Genomic DNA, 25,219 nt, shown 5'->3' with positions numbered 1-25,219 from the left:
AAGCTTCTTGCTAAGCCTCAACATGAGCATTGCATACAGTTGGTGGGAGTTGGTTAATTTAAAGGCGTCGTTTATGCCTTTAGGTGGGAGGTTGTTGGGTTAAAGGCCTAAATAACCCCTTTTTGTACATTTTTATACTTTGTCTATGTTCAAGTTGAACCTGGACACATTTTTTTTAAGTCACTTATAATAAAAGTGGGAAAACCCAAAATTCACTTCTTGAGTTTTCCCCAAAAACATGAGCTCTCTCTCTCTCCCTGCTTCGATCTCTAGCGCTAGCTCTTTGCTCCATTGTGCCTCCTGCTTCTTGCCCCAATCATGCACTACATCGCGACGCGCACCTATCGGTACTTTCTGCTTCGCGCTTTCAGCACTACACATGCCACTGCCCAGTTTACGATAAGATACGAGGCCGCTTTAACTGCCTGTTCAGAGAGGGCTTTGGACCCCTCTCTAGAGTCCTCAAGTATGAGGGCCAAAGATGTCTCGGACTGTTTTTGCTCGAGCTGCGCAGACACAAAGAGAGCCTGATGAGAGGAGACACTAGCCAATCTTAGAGACGCATCATAGACTTCTTTAGAGCAGACAGTGGACAGCCGTAGGAGCAGCTACCGCAACACTGAGTTCACATTCTCCTCACACCAGAGGCACGTTGATCGATCGAGCGATCGAGCTAGGGAGATCCACACGTCCACGACTGCAGAGGACTACACAGCATCGATGGAGGCTGCATCAGAGGATTTGGATAACTTTGGCCCAACATGTACGACACACGGTCAGACTATTGACCATCGAAGGAGATTGATGACGTCCGCCAGCGACGATTGATGATGGATCTCCTATGATTTAGCTCTTTTGAGGATTGCACACCCTGCTCATCTTGTACCAACCTTTGTATCAGCTCTCACATTGTGTTGTATTAGCCCTCATTCACTACTTTCACCCCCTTACTCATATCCTACACAGTTCTAGCTAGCTGCTTAGTTCACATCTAGCAGTTTAGGATTCTATAGTACCCCTTTTTTCAGTACCTTTTTTTTTTTGGTACTCAGACATTGTATCAGATTCACCGCGTTGTAACTTTTTGATCTCATCGGTCATTCTCGCCTTTTGAAGAGCTTAATATAACATTTCACTTCATCTCGATTGCATTGACATGGTACCGAGAGCTCGATTGATGTGCAGACTGCAGGAGATGGGGTTGCCCATAGTGTTTTGGGGGATTATGGCTCTATACAGACCAGTGATGAGACATGTACGCACCCGGGAGGGATATCTGATTTACTTCACTCCACCATTGGGGTGAAACAAGTTTGCCCATTGTCTCCTACTCTATTTGGTATGTATGTTGAGGAGGTATCAAATTACATTGACAGAGAGGGTGATAGAGGTGCCCAGCTAGCAGGGATGTGGATCCCATTGTTGTTATATGCTGATGATATATTGTGTCGATCTTTGACTCACCAGAGGGTATGCAGCGACAGTTGGATGCATTACACAGTTTTGCAGAGGATAGGATTGTCTGTAAACCTTGGTAAAACCAAGGTTATGGTGTTTAACACCACACCACAGTGGATCTAGACATCAACACTTACCTTGGGGTTGTCTTCATTGGGCCGAGGTTTTCTTTGGGGAGAGCAGCAGAGCCTAGACTGACTAGAGCTTATGCGGCCTTGGGAGGCTTGGAGAGGATGTGTTCGTAGATTGAGTTCCAGGAACCTCGGACAAAGTTATGGCTCTTTGATACTTTAGTAGCCTCAACTATGTTGTATGCGGTACAGATATGGGGACCTTCTGTAGACAAGGATGGTTAGAGACGTATGGAGAGGCCCTTGGTATCTATGATTTCTCGACTGATCAGAGCCAAGGCCTCCGTACCGAACGCTATCATTCGAGCACAGCTAGCTGCCCCTCCTATGGAGATTGAGACGCTTACCAGATCAATCTTTTTTGTGCACAGCTTGTGGGATCTACTAGAGACAGATATTCTAGACTGGCCCTTGAGTCTTCCACGCAGTTAGCTCTTCAGGGGGACACTTCATGCTGGTATGCACAGATAACATCATGGTTTCAGAATGCATGGCTTCACCATGGACAGGCTGCCCCCTTTCCAGTACTCTCTTCAGACACCCTCGAGGTCTCTTACACGGGTGGAGATTACTAGACTCATTCGTCAGGACCTGATCCAGCTGAATACCAGGAGGACATGGATAGAGTCGCCACAGGAGTTGGGCACAAAGATGGCTACTTGGACATAGGAGATGGGTTTGTGATTCGACCCAGCTACATGGACACACATATGTCTCATGCTTTGCGGTGTGCCATTGGTCAGATACGCACATCCTCACATCAGTTGGAGATTGAGACTGGTAGATTCAGAGGGATACCATCAAACAACAAGATATGCTGCTTATGCCAGCTAGAGCCAAAGACAGAGCTACATTACATATGTCATTGCATAGTGTACTATGAGATTCAAGGCCGTTTCCACTGCTTATTTAGAGAGGGTTTCGGTCCTTTCTCTAGGGTCATGAGTTATGAGGATCAGAGATGTCGAGCTATATCTACTTGAGTTACACAAATCTAGAGACACTTTACTGGGGAGAGATAGAGAGAGACAGATTACAGATTTCTTTTCACTAGATATGGGACAGCCAGAGGAGCAGCCATCACTGCAAAGCTCGGCCCACCCTCATTTGATCACTACCGGCACTCTCATCAACCGAGCACTGGAGCTAGGGAGATCCAGACGGCCACGATTGAGGAGAGGGGGCTACACAACATCGACGGAGACTACAGCAGAGTATTCGAGCCATACTCTCTCGACATCCATAGTGCAGATGAGGATGGACTCTAGTAGTAGTAGTATTTTTGTTCTAGTATTTTTGTACCCAGACATGGTATCAGATTCACAAATTTGTAACAATTTGGTTTCATAGGTCATTTTGGCCTTTTGAAGACGTTAATATAACATTTCATTTCATTTCTCTCTCTCTCTCTCTCTCTCTCTCTCTCTCTCTCTCTCTCTCTCTCTCTCTCTCTCTCTCTCTCTCTCTCTCTCACGCTTCTGCACACGCGCACTCTCTCTCTCTCACGCTTCTACGCTATTTTAGACTCTCTCTCTCTCTCTCTCTCTCTCTCTCTCTCTCTCTCTCTCTCTCTCACGCTTCTGCACACGCGCACTCTCTCTCTCTCACGCTTCTACGCTATTTTAGACTCTCTCTCTCTCTCTCTCTCTCTCTCTCTCTCTCTCTCTCTCTCTCTCTCTCTCTCTCTCTCTCTCTCTCTCTCTCTCTATATATATATATATATATATATATATATATAAAATATATATATAAAATATATATATATATATCATGGGAAGCGTCGAAGAAGTGCCAACGGCTTTCCCCACGTGTAAGAAGACGGATCCCTCATCAGCCACCCACAAAGCCTCTTTCATGCGGACAGGGAAAAGGATGTCGGCAATAGAGAAGGAAATGAGAGAATGGAGAAACGAAGTTGAAAAGTGGAGGAAGGAGAGGAGCACTCTTCTTCAAAGATGGACCGAAGAAAGAGATGGGATGTGTAGGAGGATCGCTTCGCTCGAGGAGAAAGTGGTCATCCAAGATTCCATCATCCGAAATCTACAAGCAAAAAGTGGACAGCTTGAAGAAGGCGAAATTAAGCCATCCATGATGGAAGAATTGAATACCATGAGAGAAGAAATACGGGTTATCAAGGAAGGTGAGGAGAAGAAGTCATGGGCCGCGGTGATCTCCGCAACACAAAAGAAAGTCGAGGAGGCCGAAAAATGGATTGAGGTTGCCACGAAAGGGAAAGGTAAGGAAGCTCCTTGTACACCAACTCTTATTAACATGACCCTCGAAGAGGAACAAAGAAGAGGATGCAGGCTCTACATGTGAGGGTAACCGGCCTCAAGGACATAAATAATGTGGAAAAAGAGGTAACAAGCCTCACATCCACGATGGGGGTGGACAAGCCTTCACACACAAAGGCATGGAGAGTCGGCAAGAAGAGTGATGGCCCGAAAGAATCTTCGAAAGGGAAAGCTCTCATACTACGCTTCCCCTCCTTGGAAGAGAAGAAGGAATTCTTGAGAAAGAGGCCTACTCTCAAGAAGACAGGTATTTTTCTCGATGATGATCTCACTCTCTCACAACTTGTGCATATGAGAGAGGTTATGCCAGAGCTTACGACGGCAAGGGAGAAGGGAAAGATGGCCTTTTACAGAGATGGTCGGGTGGTGATTGTAGAGCGGCGCTCTACATGACGGTGTGAGACCTATCGGACCACACTGAAGATGGCTACTTGGAATTGTAATGGATCTATGAGGTTGGACATTGGTGCCTTTGAGGACAGTTTCAGAGACAAGGACATTGTTTTCTTCTCAGAGATGCATCAGGCCCCCGGACAGCTTATGCCACATGTGGTGGGATACAGATGGGAGACAGCCCACAGGACAGTCGCGAGATCTGAGCATGGGAGTAGAGGTTCAGGGTAGAGGTTCAGGAGTAGCAACACTGCTATTTAGGGAGGAGTTACAGCCACTACTACATATTGTATGGAGAGATGATCATGCTAGATACATGTGGGTGAGGCTGAGAGCTGACACAGGCCGATTTCTATACATTGCAATATGTTACTTCCCCCCCAGTACGTCAGTATATGCTGCATCCAGAGGACAGTCGCCTTTCTCTATACTAGATGATGATATATGGAGGTTTTCTAGGGATGGTGATATCATCCTCCTAGGGGACTTCAATGCCCGAACAGGGAACTCTCAGACAGTCTTCTACGACACTTCAGATGAGATGCTTAGAGAGCTGGATGTGGGTGAGTTGGGGCTTGACAGATGCTCACATGACAGAGAACAGACGGAGTATGGGAGATTCCTCACGGAGATGACGACTGCGCATGGGTTAGCCATACTTAATGGCTTACAACGATTTCTTGGAGCAGCCGGTTTCACATGCTTTCCACAGACACGAGGCCAGTACAGTGGATTATGTTATGGCACAACCGAGCTTTATTCCTTGTATTCAAGATTTCATAGAGGGAGCTAGACCAGTGGACGTAGCAGTGGATCATGCACTTTTGACATTTTCTGTTTCATTCCAGTATAGTACAGCCCAGAAATCAGGAGGTAGGTCACATACCCGTTATACATTTACACTAAAGACTGACTCACTTTATACAGACGAGATCTATAGCCACCGCATGTGGGAACTTCCCAGAGACAAATATGCACGCCTTGCACTTGAGTCCTCTCGACAGTTAGCCATGCACGGAGATACAGCATGCTGGTATGGGGAGATGACATCATGGTTTCAGGCGCATGGGTTCAGCATACACAGATTGCCTCCCTTCCAGTACTCATTGGATGCGTCCTCTCTGACTCTTACACAGTCTGAGATCACCAGGCTCATTCGCCAGGACTTGACTCAGCTAGACACCAAGAGGACATGGATACAGCCAGCACAAAAGCTGGGCACGAAGATGGCTTTCTACAGAGAGCATCTCCTCCAGCTTACGGAGGATAGTTTTGTGACGAGGCCCAGATACATGGACACCCACTTGTCTCATGGGATACGATGTGCTATTGGCCAAATACGCACATCTTCACACCAGCTACGGATCGAGACTGGGAGATACAACGGAGTATCAACAGAGGCCAGGACATGCCCCCTGTGTGACATCGAGCCTGAGACAGAGTTGCACTGCACATGACACTGCCCCGTCTACTACGAGATACGAGGCCACTTCCACTACTTGTTCAGAGAGGGCTTTGGACCATTCTCTAGAGTCATGCGGTACGAGGATCAGAGATGCCTGGGTTTGTTTTTGCTCAAGCTGCGCAGACACAGAGAGAGCTTGATGAGAGGAGAGACTAGCCAGTCTCAGAGACAGATCACAAACTTCTTTAAAGCTGCCATTGGACACCCGAAGGAGTTACTACCACAGCAGAGCTTGTCGCCTTACACTAGAGGCACACTGATCAACCGAGCGACTGAGCTGGGGAGATCCAGACGCTTGCGACTATGGAGGACTACACAGCATCGACGGAGGCTGCATCAGAGGATTTGGATCACTTTGGCTCGACATGCACGACGCCCGGTCAAACTACTGACCATGGAGAAGATTGATGAGATCCGCCAGCGACCGATGCTGGATCTCCTGTGATCTAGCTATCCCAGCTAACTGTTGAGCTGCTTAGTTCACACCTAGCAGTTTAGGATTCCATAGTAATTTATTTTGTCATTTTGTCATTCTGTCATCTTGTTACTCTTGTCACTCTGACTTTGTATCAGATCCACCACATTGTAACTTTCTGGTCTCATAGGTCACATTGGCCTTTTGAAGACGTTAATATCACATTTCATTTCTCTCTCATTCATATAACAGACAGATCATATCAGAGCTGTCATTGAGCACCATTGGAAGCAGATGCCACAACATCTCAGTCACACATACCTACATCTTCCCATGAGGGAGATACTTCATAGAGAGAGGATATTTCATGATAGCTTGTATGTTTGGACTATGGATGTAAATTTTAGGTGGGTATCTCGTTTCAGCCTTTAGCTTCAGGTTTATTTTTCTGTTTCTCGGATGAGAGATTTCCTTCATTGTATGTACTGGTTTGGTCTCATAGGCCACATTGGCTACAGACGTTTCACTTCACCTTTGTCTTGGCTGTTGTCGATTGGACTAGCAACAGCGTGCCTTATGACTCTGGATTGCATAATCCTTCATTTTCTAAATAGAAAACTACGTAGGTCAATGATATGAGTTAATGGTCTTTCTATGTATCTGATGATGGCCCATCATTGTTCCTCTTGATATGGGTTTTACACTTATTGGCCAAACCCTTAATCGATTGGTACCCACCTCCATTGACACTAAATACATATAACCCTCCTCCATCCTTTTAAAGCACACATACAACTTTATCAGCTTCAGTTAAGGTACCTGTAGAGATGTTGATGAAGAACCCTCAGGTACACCCACATCAATGTCATCCTTTGCAAGCAACTTGGATAAATCGGCTTGGAAATCATCAAGATTAGATGGAGCCTACTGAAGCACACCATCAGCACAAAATTACACCAGACATGGAGACCACAAAAATAATATTTGTAAGTATAAAAAATTACCTCCGAGCGGCTCATATGCCATCCAGAATTTCCATCATTGCCATCCGATATATCTGGTCTGAATCCTGCAAATTGAACCAGGCACGTTTCCAAGCTTGTTTTTGGTCGAATGAAAAGAAAGTATTTACAAAATAGCTAAAAGAACAAGGAGGTTTGAAACATTAGAATCACAAGGACTGATGCAAGTAAGAGGGCTCCCCCAAAGGCCCTCTAACAGCACTTGAGGAGGGCCCTCCAAATTCAGCTTGTGAGCAATAAGTGCTTGTGCAGCGACGAATAGCAACGGCGACTGGCTCGCCAGGGCAGCTTTTTCGCTGGGGGGTGGCCACAACCACTCCTCACATCCATGAGTCGCCCTCAGACAAGCTGTAGACGGTGAGTTGAGCACAGCATGCGAGAAGTAACTGGATGATTTGAGCTGACATTATTCCGAAAGCTCTGTATGCCTACACTGTGTTGGGGTAAAGGCCCATGGTGGCTGCCCCCCATGACCACATGCCTACACACTAACCATTAACTCATTCATTCTCCTTCATATATACAATACGGGAACCACCCTATACACTCTTCTCTTTGTAATGTGGTTCAACTCCAAACTCTCCTGTCTATTTCTCCTCTTCCCTCTTAGCACGCATGCATCGTGCACGTAGCATTCTACAATTGGTAACAGAGCCCACAGCAATCGCACGGAGAACAGCATTATCGCGAGCTTCTCGAGGATCACCTACACGCTCTCGGCGGTGTTAGGATCTTCTTGAGCAGTTATCGGGAATGTGTGAAGCTTGGACAAGCTTTTGTAGCACAGAAAGAGCTTGTTGCTCAACCTTAGCAAGAAAAGCAGGTAGCGATCGTAAAAATTGAAGATTGAAACTTCCAAAAAGCCTTACATATAGCACAGAAAATTGAGATCCAAGGTGCAGCGCAAAACTGAAATTAAGGAGTAGCGTTTAAGCACAAAAATCAAGGCAATGGGTCTTGCCAAAGTAGCGCAATAGAAATTAAAAACCCAAGGGAGTGTGTGGTGTTCTCACAAGGAAGAGAGGGGGTGTGTGCTCTCAACACGTGAGCGAACGCACACTTTTTTTTTTAGTAATGTCGGATTGAATTACTAATGGGAAACCTCATATCGAGGAAAACCCATAGAAAACATTACAAGCAGTAAATCAGAAACAATTAAAGTAGAGCTCGTCATGAAGAGAGGGGAGCTCATCCAAGTCATAGGCGACTTTAAGAAACTGTCGAAGAGATGTTTTGAAGAAGGATACATACTCCATTTGAATCTGCTGAAAAATGAGGAAATTCCGGGCTCTCCACATTGCTCATAGCACCCAGAATATAACCCAATCGAAAAAGTATGGATATGGCTTAAGCAGCGGCGGAAGCACTCCAAAAAGCCAAAAATATCGACAAAAAGGTATCCCAGGAAACGCATACGAAGAGATGTAGAGATGTAGTCCACAAATTGTTTCATAGACCACAATAAATGTGGGATATTCTCAATGTTGGCACCACAACGAACACATCGCGAGAAAGCTAATCTTCTAGAGTGCAGAAACCTACCAGTTGGGAGAACCCCAATGATGCATCTCCACATAAACAATCACTCCTTTAAAGGAATCTTAGCATGCCACACTTTCATAACTTTGTTCATATTTCATACCTTATTACAATGTTCCTGTATCAGGAAGATGATTGCAAATGACAATACACCTTCGCAAATATAGAGAGGATCGAAGAACCGACATAATGCCAGTCACAAATTCGATCCTCAGCAACAAGCAACAGAATGGGAGATAAAGGATCCACCAGATCCTTAATGGTGTGCCACATGTGTCTATAAAGCATTCAAAAGACCAAAAGTCAGAGCAGCCTGTCTAAATGACAGCACCTTTCCATCAGCATCGATTATATCTCATATCCTTCCAATGCCTTTCCGGGAGAGAAAATAAGCATGTTTTGGAGACCGCTACTGATCAAAAACCCGACTCCAATGCAAACTCTCCATTCTGAGCGGATTGCCACTCATGTCATCTCGACAAAGCCACGACAACTCCTTCGTGACTATTTCCCAATCAGCTACAACACTGGAAACAAGGGGGCAGCCAGGTATCGTGCCTTCAAATTTGCCAAAAAACCTATACTAGTATGAAAGCTGCCAATGCACAAAAGCTGGTGTAGAAACTGCATGAGAACACAGAAATGCAAACATCAGTGTCCAGAGTTGTCTTTGCTCTACCAGTATCAATAACAAGGTGGCCTTCCTTGCAATAACATGAGAACACAAATGTAGAATATTTAGACCACCACAATGCTTTGGAGTACATAGCTTATCCATAGCTAGTAATCGCAGGCCTTTTTTCTGAGAGCAAGTAGACAAGAAATGCTTCATAATCCTAAACATGAAAGCCCGAAGACGACGAGGTGGCCAATGCAATAATGGTAGAAAAAATTGCATGTATGCCACCAAGATGGACTGCACTACTCTGAGTCTTACATGTAATGGCTAGGCAGACAGTTTCCAATAATGTAATATAGACCTTATTTTATCCTCAACCCAATCCAAGAATTTGGAATCATTCATTGACCATGACAACGGGTATCCAGTTAAAACATGCACCTGCAAATTTTCCCCTTTTGAGTTTAAATGGTCTTTTACCCACTATTGGATCACTAGAGTCAATTGTGATTCTTGTAGGCGTCTTTTTATTCGTATCCCAGAGCCAGGGTAGTTTTCGTACGTCGAACGGAACGTCTCGTTCCATCCAGCCGGACCCGTCCCGTCCCGTGCGTTCCGTTCGTTCCGTCCGGTGACTTTTTTCGGCAGTTTATGACCGTTGGCAGCTTTTTGACCGTTTTGCAACGTCCAGTTTGTAGGCCTTTTGGAGCCGTTTGCGGGCAGTTTTGAAGCCAAATGCCATGCTTATTGCCCATGGGCCATTGGCACATTGCCATGCTTATTGCCCAAGGGCCAATGCCCATTGCTCAAATGTCAAGCCTCACATGCTCTTCCTCTCCTATTTAAGCAACCCTTCCCCTTTGTTATCCAACACAACCTACAACTACAAGCTACAAGCTTTAGCCCTAAGCCTCTCAATGCTCTACCCTCTCATCTCCATGTGCTTCCATTGAAGCTTCAAGCTCTCAAGCTCTCGAGTCTCCATTGGGTCTACCATCTCTCTCCTTCAAGCTCCCTTGGGTGACACCGTGACGGGTCTCTCCTTCAAGCTTCCTTGGGTCTCTCTCTCTCTCTCTCTCTCTCTCTCTCTCTCTCTCTCTCTCTCTCTCTCTCTCTCTCTCTAATCTATTGATACATCATACATCATACTAGTAGCTACTAGCTACATACTACATAATGCCGCCTCCTCTTCATGAAGCCTTTGAGAAGCATTGCCGATATTTTGAGCGGGTGGGGGGCAAGCAAAACTCTTGCAAGTGGTGGTGCAAATATTGCCCAAAAGCTATGACCTCTTCCGTCACCCGTCTCATCATCCACTTGACAAAGATGGGAGGACAAGCGGGGCCATGTCCTAATATCCCCGAAGATATCCTTGCGGAATGCAAGAGAAAGTATCTTCCATTGAAGACACGCAAGGGTAGAGTCACCTCGGATGAGTTCATGTCGCCGGATGTTGATAGCTCCGATTCGGAGGAAGAGGCCTCTCCAACTATGTCCATGGCTACCGGTGCCACCGCGGCCTCATGTGATGGTAGTGCCTCCTCCAAGAAGTCCAAGAAGTCCAAGGGGTCTTCAAGTGATGGTGGCCGGCCTCCGAAGATGGCAAAGCAAACTTCTCTTGTGAAATCGGTGGGTGGATGCTCCGGCCCCTTGTCTTTCCTCAAGGAGAGACAAAGAATCGCGGAAATAGAGATTGCCCGCACGGTGATTGAATGCAATCTCTCCTTCAACATTCTTCGGTTGGAGCGATGGAAGAGGATGATCATAGCAATTGCGGCGGTTGGTCCATGCGAAGGGTGGACGGGTGTGTCATACCATGACATGAGAACAAAGAAGCTTGATGAAGAAAGGGCAAGGATTGACAAGTCACTTGAGCCCGTACGTGCGGGTTGGGCAAAGTATGGATGCTCTATCCTCTCCGACGGATGGAGCGACCGCAAGAAGAGGGGCATCATCAACATTCTTGTTTCTTGTCCTCTTGGCACGTACTTCTTACGGGCGGTGGATGCGGATTCGAGAGGGAAGAAAGTGACCGGGGCATTCATTTGGAAGCACATCCGCCAAGCCATTCTTGAGGTAAAACCGTAAATCGAGCCTTTATGTCTTGAGCAATTGCCGATGAGTCCTATGTTTTAATTTTTAAGTTTTAACTCTTCTTGTCACAAATGCCTCTTGTGTAGGTTGGTGCGGAGCATGTCGTGCAAGTGATTACCGACAATGCTTCAAATTGCAAAGCAATGAGTAAGAGGCTAGAGAAGGAATTTCCATCCATAGTATGGACTCCATGTGCCTCTCATTGCCTTGACCTTCTCTTTGAAGACATAGGGGAGCTAGGTTGGGTGAAAGATATCCTCAACCAAGCACTCTCCATCATCAATTTCATCAATGGCAAAGTGAGGGTGCTTGCCATTTACCGCACCTACTCCGACCTTGAGTTGAAGAAGCCATCGGCCACTCGCTTTGCCGCCATGTGGCTACTTCTAGAGCGGCTCTATGATGAGCAAAACAAAATACAAAAGACCATGGTCTCCGATGAGTTTAAGGAGTGGATGAATGGAGAGTCCGCCGCTTCCCAACAAGATGCAAAAGCCATCCAATGGCTTTGCTTGCGGGAGGAGTTTTGGCAAGAAATTAAGGGTCTTGTCGTTGCGATCTTTCCCTTGTACAAGGCTCTCCGCATGACCGACATGGAAGGGGCAACTATTGGGCTTCTATGGCACTTCATGGAGGAAGCTTACAAGGAGATTGAGAAGTCTACAATCCTAGATGGGGCTCCCGATGGAACACGGTATAACTACATATTTATTATTACATATGTCATTCTCTATATATTTAAATTCTACATGCTTGTTTCTCTACTTAGTACATTTCCTCTCTCTTCTTGTAGTGATTACCTCGAGGACTCTCCCAAGAGAGACGACATTCTCCTCCTAATCACAAAGCGGTGGGATTGGATGAAGAGACCTATCCATTACTTTGCGGCTCTCTTGCATCCGGCTTACAAGAAGCCCGAACTCTTTGCAAATCAAGAGCTTATTGAGGAGCGCAACAATTACCTCTTTAAGGTGCTAAAAGAAGAGGACATTGGAGCATTTCTCCAAGAGGTAATCAACTATAGCGACCAACGAGGCACCGCATTTACTTCCAACTTGTGTTGGAAGCGGCAATCCTTGGTGAAGCCTTTATTTTGGTGGGAGAGCTTTGGCTATCAATTGCCTACTCTCAAACGACTTGCTTTGAGGGTTCTTGGCCAAGTAAGCGACAAGCCTCAACCTTTTACATTTTATGCTTAATCTCTTCAACTATAGTCTCTTATAGCTTATGCCTCTCCTGATGTGTTTTAGGATTGCTCATCGGGAGCATGTGAGCGTAATTGGTCCGCATACTCCCTCATCCACACCAAAATCCGAAACAAGCTCTCAACGAAGCAATTAGAGCGACTTATCTATTGTCGCTCCAATTTACGCATGTTGCGCTCTATGCATGAGATGCCTATGGCTCGACAGGTATAAATTATAAATTATAATCACTACTCTCTCCATTTTCTATACTCTAAAGTCTAGTCTTTAATTAGTTTGAATATACTAATTATGTTTTCATTGTCCAATGTTGTAAATGTCAAATAGGTCAACGTGGATGAGCTCACACTTACGATTGACACTCTAAAGAGTGTCAATAAAGAGCAAGACCCTGAGGAGCAAATGATTTTTCGTGAGCTCTACTTGGAGCTTGAGGAGATTGATCGCTGGGTTTCTCGCACACGATCACGCAAGAAGGTCGTCATCCATGGAGTTACATCGGCTACAAGAGGCAGAGGTGCCAGGGCTACAAGAGGTAGAAGCAAAGCATCAACAACACCCACGGAGGCTCCTAGGACCTATGTGCGGCGAGGCTCCGGAAGCGGCTCTTGTGCGGCAGCCATCACTTCCGAGGATAGAGAGCCTCGAGAGCCAGAGTATGATGATGAAGGCAACCTCATTAGTGATGGAGATTATGAGCCGTCATCCTTTGACTCTTGTGAGGAAGAGGATGATGTTGATGAGCAAGGCTCAGAAGAGGAAGATGAGGAAGATGATGAGAGCACTAGTGACTAGTGACTTTACTATTTAGTCTCTCTATTATGGTGTGCCACTTTTTGAGTACTTTGTAGCCCTTGCCACTTGGTCCCCCCACTTTTTTGTATCCCTTGCCACTTTTTGAGTACTTTGTAGCCCTTGCCACTTGGTCTCTACTTATCAAATTTCAATGATCATTTTGGTTTATGTAATCCTCATTCTCTTTAGTCTTTGAGTCTTGACTCTTTACATTGTACTATGTACTATGTAGTATTGTAACTACTAACTTGTAATCTATACAAATGTCAAGTTTCTATAAGTAAGTATTAAGGCCTAAGCCTTAGGCCCTTAGACTTGAGAATTATTTGTTTTTTTAAATTTGAACGTACATAACGTCATCGTACATCATAATTTTTTTTAGTTCGTTTAGTACCGCACATCATCGTACGCGTACAAAACGTACGGGACCGTACGAGACTACTATGCCCAGAGCATACTGAATCTATTGAAATCGGTATCCAAGTTTGGGGGACATATCACTTTGCCAACTAAGCAGCCAAAAGAGGTAAAAAAGTGTTTCAAAGTACGTGAAAATCCCACTATTTCCACCCAAACTAGACACCTATCTCGTATCAATATTTGAAAATCTTTAGTAAGCGCCCATGGCAATACATGTGTCATTTGCATATCGAAAAACAAAGGCGACATTTCCAACAATTGGGAATGAGCGTTCATATCCGCCAATAACACTTCCTAAGCACCAAAATATACCCCTCGGTCTGCTTGTCTTTTCAATAGAAAATCAAGGTGGTACCAAACGTACTGTACGTGGCGTATATGTACGTACTGTACGTTGTTCCGTACAGGAAAAAAAATTATGTACGTAAAAATACGTACTCTTGAAAAAAAAACCGCAAAATACTACATTTTCTAGGACTTTTCCAATAAGCCAACAACTTATAGAGACATTCAAAGACATGTTTTACAAGACAACCACATATTGTGTAACTACTGCAAGAGACATTGAACATCAAGGCTCAAGAGTCAAATGAGATTTGAAATAACAAATAACACACCAATGCTGAAAACATCAAATGACAAAGTACCATAGGTGATAGCCTACAAGGCCCACGCCATAACAAAAGGCTCATCAGCCATCATAAATGAAACCATCCTACTCAAAAAGTCTATCTATATAGTAGTAGAAAGCACTAAATAGCTAGCTCAAAGCTAGCCCATCATCATGTGATGGCCCCATCCTCAAAAATCATCATCGGATGCAGATGAAGACTCTGTTGAAGAGACCACGTCCCCATCCGTCAGGACATTGCCCTCTTCGTCGTACTCTGGCTCTACCATCACGGACACCTGTGCCACATGTAGATCATTCTCTACTGCCTCTGTCGAAGCCTCAATGAGACGAACAGCCTCGTTTTCCTGTTTCCGAGAAGAACGAATAGGTAGCTTCCCTTTACGAATGCTCTCTCTTCGAGCACTATCTGGGTCTGGATCATGCTCACGTAGAGGAATAGCCAAAGCTCGTGCGCGTGACCTCGTCACACGCCGATCAACACTCTCCAACTCCCTGTGAAGCAACCGAATAATCTCCTCCTGATCTGCGCCTCCACCTCCTCTATAGCACAAAGATCTGCCACCATCTTCACCTCGGTTGGGTCTGCCTGTTGAAAAATGAAAACAGAGGAAATATTATTTAGTATGTACTAAGTACTCAATGGCCGAGTGTATCATGATTCATGACTCAATCATTCATGTGAAAATTAATAGTAGACCTGTCACCTGCTTGGGTGTTCCCAAAGCATGGTAGGCTTGCACAAGCCTCATATGTGCTCGGCAATAGACTAACTTCTCTAGTTGAGAAGTGCTGAGACAATTGCGGATCTTCGTATGTATCAGGAAGACAATGCACAGCACATGGAGTCCAAGAAATCCGAGGGTAAGCTGCCTCGACCATTTCACCCATAAGTTTACAATTTGAGGCATTGTCAGTCACAACCTGTACCACATTCTTCTTCCCACCTCATCAATAACTTTCTTGATGTGCCCAAAGATAAACTCACCACTGATGTGCTCTCCCGCCTTCCCTGCATCCACAGCACGCAAGAAGTATGTGCCAAGACAAGACGACACAAGAATATTAATGATGTGCCGCCTACGAACATCACTTCAGCCATCTGATATGATGGTGCACCCCAACTGTTGCCAACCGGCCTTGACCGGGACCAAAGCCTTATTAATCAAAGCCTTCTGCTCATCAAGCATTGTAGTGCGCATCTTCTTATACTCCACCCCTGACCATGAATCTGTGTGACCAACATCAGCTATAGCCCGGACCATCCTCTTCCATTGCTCAGTCCTCAAAACATTGAAGGAGATGTTGCACTCAATGAGAGTGCAAGCAATCTCCATCTCAGCCACCTTTTGACGCTCCTTCACCCAAGAAAGAGAGTTCACACACGAAGGCAAGGTGCTTTGCCTACGTGCATCCATATCACCTCGATCTTCCTCTTCCTGCACAACTCGAGCCCTCTTTCTACTAGAACCAACAGTGGGATAATCCTCTTGAACCTCGGAAGATGAACCACCAAAATCCCCAATAAGAGCATCCTGTGTGTGCTGGCTACCTGTATTTTTTTTTGGTGTTGGTACTTCCGAAAAATTCTCCGCAATCAGCTTGTCCCTAATATCCTGTGGAACCTTTTTGCACCCTCCACAATTGTTGGTCGTGCCAATGCCTGTCAGATGCTTGACGACACGAGAAATTGTACTCGTGAGCTGAAAATTACAGTACTTGCATTGCCATCGTCAAGTGCCGGAACCCGCTTGGCCTGGAGTGTTGATAATGCGGATGACATTGGTATGCTCCTTCCAGTACGGGTTGCATGGCTTAGGCATGATGAATCTGTCGCAAACAATAAGATAGACACGTGACACAAGTGAGAGAAAGAGACAGAGAGAGGGAGAGAGAGAGAGACAGAGAGCCCCGGAGCCTACAAGAAGAACTTGGAGAAGAGAGAGAGAGAGACTTTACCTGCACACTGTTTCTCCGCAAATTTCTCTGCAATGATGACTGGTTACTGGTTCTCTGCAATTTGTTACTGCTCAATGCTCAAGCGCCTTAAAAATAAGCCCCAAAAAATAGTCGCCTGGGCCTAGCGAAACCCTCACGCTGAATAAGGGGCTGAAATTTTATTTTTAATTTTTTTAAATAGCACCGTACAGATCAATCCGTACGGTACAGATCCGTACAGATCAATCGTACGGTACGGTATCGTTCCGGACGTACGTGTTGAACCTACCTTGCATGAGCTAGGTACGAAGATGACTTTCTATAGAGAGCATCTTCTCCAACTCACGGAGGATGGTTTTGTGATCAAACCAGGATACATGGATACTCATCTATCCCACAGGATATGATGTGCTATTGGTCAGATACGCACATCCTCACATCAGCTAGAGATCGAGACAGGCAGATTTAGAGGAGTACTCGTTGAGTCCCAGATTTGTCAGGTGTGCCAGATAGAGCCAGAGACAGAGCTACAATACATATGTGACTACCCAGTATACTATGAGATACGAGGCCGCTTTCACTGTCTATTCAGAGAGGGTTTTGGCCACTTTCTAGAGTCATGAGATACCAGGATCACAGATGCCTCGGATTATACTTACTGGAGATTCGCAAACACAAAGAGGACCTCTTGAACAGGGGCACAATGAGAGAGATCCAGCTGGCAGCAACAGCGGCAGATTACAGATTTTTTTCAATCACAAACAGAGGAGTTTGAGCAGCCCCCACAGCATAACAACACTAGAGGCACTAGAGGCAAACTGCTTGATCGGGCGATAGAGTTGGGGCGGTTCCGTCGCCCACGGATGAGGGGGCCCTCTCGACATCGACGGAGATTGCGACAGAGGATCCATACCATACTAGCACGACATAGGAGCCGTCTCAACAGAGTGCCTACCTTGGAGGACATTGAATCTCTACACCTTTTGGATACTGATGTATATGTATATGATGCCTCGACTGTCAGAGAGCTCCATTGTATCAGCTCACCCTTCGTATTCCCTTTGTATCAGCTTTCATCCCACCCCTACCCACTATTTTCTTTCAGTTCTTTGTACTTTTTGTACCCAGACCTGGTATTAGATTCATCACATGTAACCTTTTGGTCTCATAGGTCATTTTGGCCTTTTAAAGACGTTAATATTACATTTCATTTTTACTTCATTTCATTTCATTTCTCTCTCTCTCTCTCTCTCTCTCTCTCTCTCTCTCTCTCTCTCTCTCTCTCTCTCTCTCTCTCTCTCTCTCTCTCTCTACATCTCTATCTCTCTCTCATTCTCTCTCTACAAAGAAAGAAAAGGAACCATCATTCGTGCTAAGTAGCACATATTCAAGCAAGGAAAGAGGTAAAGATTTGTGGAAGTGTAAAGTCTAGATCTTTACCATTTCAATGACATTGCACCTGACACCAAAATTGTTGGTGCATACTTTGCGTGACACGTAAATTTGATGCATCTATGTCTCGTCGTACTCATACTACTCATATTGGTACAAGTAAATAAAATGCAATATAAAGGAATATTCCAAACCACCTGTCCGCAAGGCACAATGCTACATCCTTCGCCTCGACTTCCCCTCCCGCCTCTGATGCACTCCCTTACCTTTACCTATCGCAGAGTTCTCTGTCGCATCCGCCTCTCTGCTTTGTATTCTCTCCCCCACCAAAGCAATCAGAAGACTCTGCACGCCATACAGAGAGAGAGAGAGAGAGAGAGAGAGAGAGAGAGTTGCTTCTACGTTCCCCTCCCCTCCCTCATCTTCATATCGATCAAACCCTAGTTTAGCAAAGCAAAGGAAAAAGACAATGATTGATCGCGAGAGAGAGAGAGAGAGAGAGAGAGAGAGAGAGAGAGAGAGAGAGAGAGACCCTCGGCCGTTCCGCACCCCTCGAGCATACATGCAACAAACAACCACATTAAAAGTTTCACTAACCTAACTATTTTAGCTAATCCTTGAAGAATCTACAATAGATTCTCTTAAAATATGTATTTTCAAAAATCGTGGGCACATTCTCGTTCAGGTTCTCACCATGCATCATATGCATCAGATTGTTATGCTTTGGTTGTTTCTAGTTTATGTGATGAAAGGAACCTCTTTCTTTTGATAAAGAACAAAATTCAGAAAATTGGATGGCTGCATTGCAATCAAAATATGATGCACTTCTAGAAAATGAAACATGGACCTTATGTGATTTGCCTCGAGGCCAAAAGACAATTGGTAAGAAGTGGGTTTACAAAGCTGAAACGTAAGCCAGATGGTGAGATTGATCATTACAAGGCTAGACTTGTTGCTGAAGGTTATGCACAGCAGAAAGGCATTGACTATGAAGAAACTTTTGCTCCCACTTGTCTATGACTATTGTTCGTTTTCTATGTACATTGGCAGCTCACTTTGGATGGAATGTACATCAATCAGATATATGAACGGAAGTATATGTAACGCAACCTCGCAGTTTTGTCAAGAAAGGACAAGGAAAGAAAGAGTGCAAATACAAGAAATCTTTATATAGGTTGAAGCAGTCTCCTATACTTGGTATAAGAAAACTAACACTCATTTGCTCAAACAAGGCTTTCGTAACAAGCCAAGTAAAAGCACTTTGTATGTCAAACGTGAGGGTGATGTATTTCGCATCGTTATTTTGATTGTTGACTTCAAGGCTGAATTGAATGTTATTTTTAAGATGAAAGACTTGGGACTCTTGCATCATTACGTGGACATACAGTTTAAGCAGTGTGATGGAGGTATTGCTATGTGTCAAGCAAGATACTTAGAGACATTACTATGCCCAAGGTCTAAGCATTGGCAGGCTGTCAAAAGGATCTTTCGCTACTTGAGTCGCACTTTACATCTTGGGTTGTTTTATTCCAAGACGGAATCATTGCCGCCAAATATGCATGCTTTTTCGGACTAAGTTTGGATTGGTTGTTATGACACACAAGTGTCCACAAGTGGTTTTTGTTTCCAACTCGACAGTACATGCATATCATGGTTAAGCAAGAAGCAACCTACTGTTGTCACTTCTAGTTGAAAGACTAAGTAAAGGATAGTCTTCACAACTGCGGTTGAGTGTGTATGGCTCTGATGTCTTATGGCTGATTTGGGTGTTGGACGGGACACTACCAACATCATCTACATTGACAGTCACAAACCGCATTGGTAGTTGCGAAGAGCTGAGTTTTTCATGCTTGCATAAAGCACATTGAGGTGCATTATCACTATGTCACGGAGAGACTCTCAACAGGAGAAATCAGCTTGGCTTATGTGCCGACACATGACAACCTTGTAGATCTGTTCACAAAGGCATTGCCTTGTGAGAAGTTCAAAGCTTTCCGCAAAACTTTGGGCTTGTTTCCCTTTGTGGATTCATCATGTCCTTAAGCCATGGCACTTCTCTATACACTATGTGCTAGCTCTCGTTCAACCCATCACTCCCAAGGGGGATTTGTTACTATATAATTGGTACTGATGTATGTGAACACACATAGGACTGTTGGGGCACTTTGTCCCTCACCAGGAGGTTTCTCCCCCATGCATTGCATATAAGCTCATCAAGCTAGGGCTATCTTATCTTTCTATTTTGCGCATTAAGCAATGCACTCTCTGTTGTGTACCTTCACTTTCTTCATTTTCTCCAAGTTGTGTGTGTGCATTCCATGCAACCCTAATTCCAACACAATGAGCCATCTTGTTACCATGCAAATGGATGACAAGGCCAGGTCGGAGCAGGCATGCAATCAAACCATAACTTGATTTTCAACAATGAGACATGGGACTTAGTTGAGTTGCTAGAAGGAAAGCAGGCCTTACTTTGCAAATGTGTTTACAAAAAGAAGTTTACATCTAAGGATCATAAGCCGAAGTAGAGGGCTAGATTGGTTGCTAAGAGGTTAAAGCAACAGAACGGAGTTGATTTTGATGAAATCATCTCGTGCATGGTCAAGATGACTACACTTCGTACAATGCTTGAACAGTTGAACTAGTAGCCATTGAGGACATGGAGCTTGTCCAAATGGATGTAAAGACAGCCTTTCTTCACAAGGATCTTGATGACTCAATAATGGTTCGTTGCTCATTCTCATCTTATATGTAGATGAGATGCTAATTGCAAGAAAGCCAGCTGAGAAGATTGTCAAATTGAAGTAAATGTTGAGCAAAAAATTTGCTATGAAGGATTTCGGGAAAATCACTTTCTTGGTATGCATATCAAGAAAGAGAGTCAAAAGGATATTCTTGAGCTGTCTCAAGAATCTTATATCCACAAGGCCTTACAATGTTTCAATATGCAAGGGAGGAAGGCAATGAGTACCCCATTACTGTACTAAGCAAAGAAGATTCTCCGGCATCAGATGTTGAGAGCGCAGAAAAGGCAAGTGTGCCATATTCTTCAGCTATAGGCATAGGAAGTCTCATGTGAGCTACGAGGCCAGACATTGCATTTGCAATGGGAGTGGTTAGTCGGTATACGGCTGATCCTAGCAAGCAGCATTAGATAGCAGTGAAACATTTCCTCCAGCACTTAAAGGGCATAGTAAGCAAGTGCTTACGCTTCGGTAATAGCAATGCATCAATTGTTACTTACACCGATGCAGATTATGCAGGTTGTAAAGATAGCAAGAGGTTTATATTTGGCTATATATTCATATTCGCAGGAGGAGCCATTTCTTGGAGGTCATTCCTCGAGGCTTGTACGTCTTCTTCCACTACAGAGGCTAAGTATGTTGCAGCATCAGATGCAACCAAGGAAGCTATATGGTGGCACGTCTAGTGGGAGACTTGGACATTCAACAGGTTCCAATTTTGCATTGTGATAGTCTCAGTACCATTGCTTTGGCAAAGAATCACATGTTTCACTCCAAGTCGAAGCACATTGAGGTGAGGTATCATCTCATTTGGGATGCATTGACAAATAAGCGATTGGAGCTTATCAAGGTCCACACTGATGACTACCCAATGGATGCTCTTACAAAGAGCTTGGCTATAGAGCGATTTGCACATTGCATGGAGTTAATGGTTGTAGGGTGAACACAGTTGTACAAGGGTGAGGCTATTGTCCCGCTTCCAATTGTACATACTAGCTTTAGTCATAGCCACTTACAGCCACATTGACCTTTAAGTGGGAGATTGTTGAGGTGAAGGGTCCATAGTAGCCGAACCACCATGACCACATCTCTACACACTAACCATTAACTCATTCTTTCTCCTTCATGTATACATCAAGGGAACCCTAAGCACTCTCTTCTTTGTAGTACGGTTTCACCCCAAACTCTCTTGTCTTTTTTTTTCTTCCCTCTCCGCACACAAGCACAGTGCATGCAGCATCCCATGGTTGGGGGCCGCACGGTGCAAAAGCCAAGCAAAGTTGACCTGCAATCTGTGCATCATTATGAGGTGATGCCACTATTGTCAAGGAATTCAACCAAAAGGTATGTATTCTAAAATCACAAGGCCATAAATTCTACACTACGCTAGTTTCAAGGCACACACGCATGCACAGAGAGAGAGAGAGAGAGAGAGAGAGAGAGAGAGAGAGAGAGAGAGAGAAATGAAATGAAATGAAATGTTATATTAACTTCTTCAAAAGGCCAAAGTGACCTATGAGACCAGAAAGTTACAATGTGGTGGATCTGATACAGAGTCAGAGTAGCAAAAATAACAGCAATAACAACATAACCTAACAAAATAAATATACTATGGAATCCTAAGCCGCTCGATGTGAACGAAGCAGCTGGGTGGGATAGCTAAATAGCTAAATCACAGGAGATCCAGCATCGATCGCTGGCGCATCTCATCAATATCCTTCATGGTCAGTAGTCTAACCGGGCGGCGTGCATGCCTCGCCAAAGTGACTCGAATCTTCTGATGTAGCCTCCATCGATGTTGTGTAGTCCTCTGCGGTCGTGGGCATCTAGATCTCCCCAGCTCAATCACTCGGTCGATCAATATGCCTCTGGTGTGAGATAAATGTGAGCTTTGTTGTGGTAGTAACTCCTCCGGCTGTCCAGTGTCTGTTCTAAAGAAATCTGTGATCCGTCTCTGAGACTGGCTAGCCTCTCCTCTCATCAGGCTCTCCCTGTGTCTACGCAACTCGAGAAAAACAAACCCAAGCATCTTTGATCTTCGTACCCCATGACTCCAGATAGTGATCCAAAACCTCTCTGAACAAGCAATGGAAGTGGCCTCATATCTCGTAGTAGACGGGGCAGCGGCATGTGTAAGCGGCATGTGTAGTGCAACTCTGTCTCAAGCTCCATGTCACACAAGGGGCATGTCCTGGCCTCTGGCGATACTCCGCTGTATCTCCCAGTCTCAATCCGCAGCTGGTGTGAAGACGTGCGTATCTGGCCAATAGCACATCATATCCCATGAGACAGGTGGGTGTCCATGTATCTAGGTCTCGTCAAAAAACCATCCTCCATAAGATGGAGAAGGTACTCTCTGTAGAAAGCCATCTTCGTACCTAGCTCATGTCTTGCCTGTATCCATGTCCTCTTGGTGTCTAGCTGAGTCAAGTCCTAGCGGATGAACCCGATGATCTCGGATTGTGTAAGAGTGAGAGATGGTGCATCCAGTGAGTACTCGAAGGGTGGCAGTCTGTCTATGCTGAACCCGTGCGCCTGAAACCATGATGTCATTTCCCCGTACCAGCATGCGGTATCTCCCTGCATGGCTAGCTGTCGAGAGGACTCAAGTGCAAGGCAAGCATATCTATCTCTGGGAAGTTCCCACGTGCGGTGTATGAAGGAGACTGATTTGGTGAGCGCCTCAACCACTAGTGGGGGGGCCGCTAGCTCTGCTCGAATAATGGCACGTGGTACTGAAGCCTTGGGTCTAATGAGCCGCGAAATCATAGAGACCAGAGGTTTCTCCATGTCTTCCCATCCATCAGTGCGACCCGACCTCCCGTGATGATCCAATGAAGGTCCCCATATCTCAGCTCCATAGAGCAATGCAGAAGCCACCAAAGTGTCAAAGAGCCAGAGCTTCGTCCGAGGCTCCTGAAACTGGACCTGCGAACACATCCTCTCCAATCTACCCAATGCTGCATAGGCTCTAGTCAATCTGGTCTCTGCTGCCCTCCTTAATGAAAATGTTGGTCCACTAAAAACCACTCCAAGGTAAGTGTAAGCATCTGTATACTCCGCTGTCTCCTGTCCGTATGTGAATGTAGGTGTTGATCTCCTGATCCACTATGGGGTGGTATTAAACACCATAACCTTGGTTTTACCAAGGTTGACAGACAAACCACTCTCGTGGGCAAACCTATGCAAAGCATCCAAATGACATTGCATCCCCTTTGGGGAGTCGGAGATCAACACAATATCATCAGCATATAACAATAGTGGAATCCACGTCCCTGCGAGTTGTGCACCTCTATCTCCATCGCTCTCAATACAGTCAGCAACCTCATCCACATACATACCGAATAGAGTAGGAGAGAGCGGGCAGCCGTACTTCACCCCAATAGTGGAGTGAACCCGTGTAGATAGACCCTCTAAGGTGCGTACTTGCCCCACTACTGACCTGTATAATGCCATGATCCCCCAAATGAGCTCTGTGGGTACTCCCATCTCCTATAGTCTGCGCATCAATCTAGCTCTGGGTACTGTGTCAAATGCTTTGCGGAAGTCCACAAAGCTACAATAGATCCGTCTCCCATGTGATCTGCCCTCCTCAATGATGGCTCTGAGTGTCAAGATATGGTCAAGAGTAGAAAAGCCTCTCCTGAACCCTGCTTGCCTGGCTGCGCGCAATCTCTTCCTCTCTACCCATCTACTGAGCTGCTGCTCAAGAATGGATGCGTACAACCGTGCCACTGTGTGTCCAATCATGATAGTGCGATAATTCCCAGTCTCCATAGGGTCTCCTGACTTGAAGATAGGTACAATGGTAGATAGGCTCCAAGTATCAGGCAAGCCTTCACACATGGCACGGTTAAACATAACTGCTAGAAGCTCTGTTAGTATATCTCTGGCATGCATGAAATGCTCAGCCACTAAGCCATCATGATCATATGCTCTCCTAGTCCTCATCCTGTCAATGGCCTTCTTCACCATCTCAGCGGTGAAAAAAGCACATGCTTGTGGGCATGGATCGGGGGGGTCGGGAAGCAGCGGTTGTCCAGGAACTGTGTACAAAGACAAGGCGTACTGGCCCCAAGCCTCTGTAGAGGAAATGGCAGGGGGGGGAGAGTGCTCATGAAAGAGCCGCCATGCCTCTCGGGAGTCCTGACTCAAGAAAAGTTGTTATAGATCTTGTTCTAGTTGAGCCAAAAATGCCCTCTTCTTCCGCCGCAATAGGCATCGGAAGTCAATCTGTGACTGTCTGTGAGTGATGTCCCCCAAAAGCACCTCCCTCTGAAGTCTGGCTCTAGTCTCGCGGCATTCCGCATCATACCAACTATTCTCTGGCATGCTCCCAGAGCGGCATCGCTGCTCAAGCTGAGTGTGTGGGTATGCCTCTGTTGCTGCCTCATGTAATGTATGAGTCAGTATAGTAGTAAGCTCCTCCAGAGGTCGCACTGGCTCCTCAGTGAACAGCCGTCTGTAGATCCCATCTATATAGACAAAGTCCGTCTCCCGCGTGAAGGTGTAGCGAGTAGGTGTTGTTGCCCGTGGACTGTGTGCTACATTAAACTGAAAAGCGATGGTCATCGACAGAAGGGCATGATCCACTGCCACCCCAACAGGTATGGGCCCAACCGTGAGATCCTGGATACTAGAGATGACGCTCAGCTGTGCCATGA

The 25,219-nt window shown here is 45.3% G+C and overlaps 2 protein-coding genes across 2 annotated transcripts in view; one reads left to right on the top strand and one right to left on the bottom strand.

Annotated features, from left to right (window-relative positions):
* LOC147445845 (uncharacterized) overlaps positions 1-25,219 on the bottom strand; it is an 81,982-nt gene that overhangs the window by 16,770 nt on the left and 39,993 nt on the right. The window contains exons 12-13 of the mRNA XM_086525219.1: positions 7,161-7,225; positions 6,976-7,080 (exon numbers count right to left, since the gene is read on the bottom strand). Coding sequence (XP_086381345.1) covers positions 6,976-7,080; positions 7,161-7,225 — 170 coding nt within the window. The remainder of the gene's footprint in view (positions 1-6,975; positions 7,081-7,160; positions 7,226-25,219) is intronic.
* Positions 10,513-13,619, top strand: LOC147445846 (uncharacterized). Its single transcript, XM_086525961.1, has 6 exons — positions 10,513-11,412; positions 11,517-12,124; positions 12,224-12,590; positions 12,681-12,842; positions 12,963-13,370; positions 13,548-13,619. Exons 1-6 carry the CDS (start codon positions 10,513-10,515, stop codon positions 13,617-13,619), a joined length of 2,517 nt encoding a protein of 838 aa, XP_086382087.1.

This window comes from Adiantum capillus-veneris, chromosome 12, assembly GCF_014529385.1.
Source record: "Adiantum capillus-veneris isolate H3 chromosome 12, ASM1452938v2, whole genome shotgun sequence".
Classification (NCBI taxonomy): Eukaryota; Viridiplantae; Streptophyta; class Polypodiopsida; order Polypodiales; family Pteridaceae; genus Adiantum; species Adiantum capillus-veneris.
This window is presented reverse-complemented; position numbering and strand designations above follow the sequence as displayed.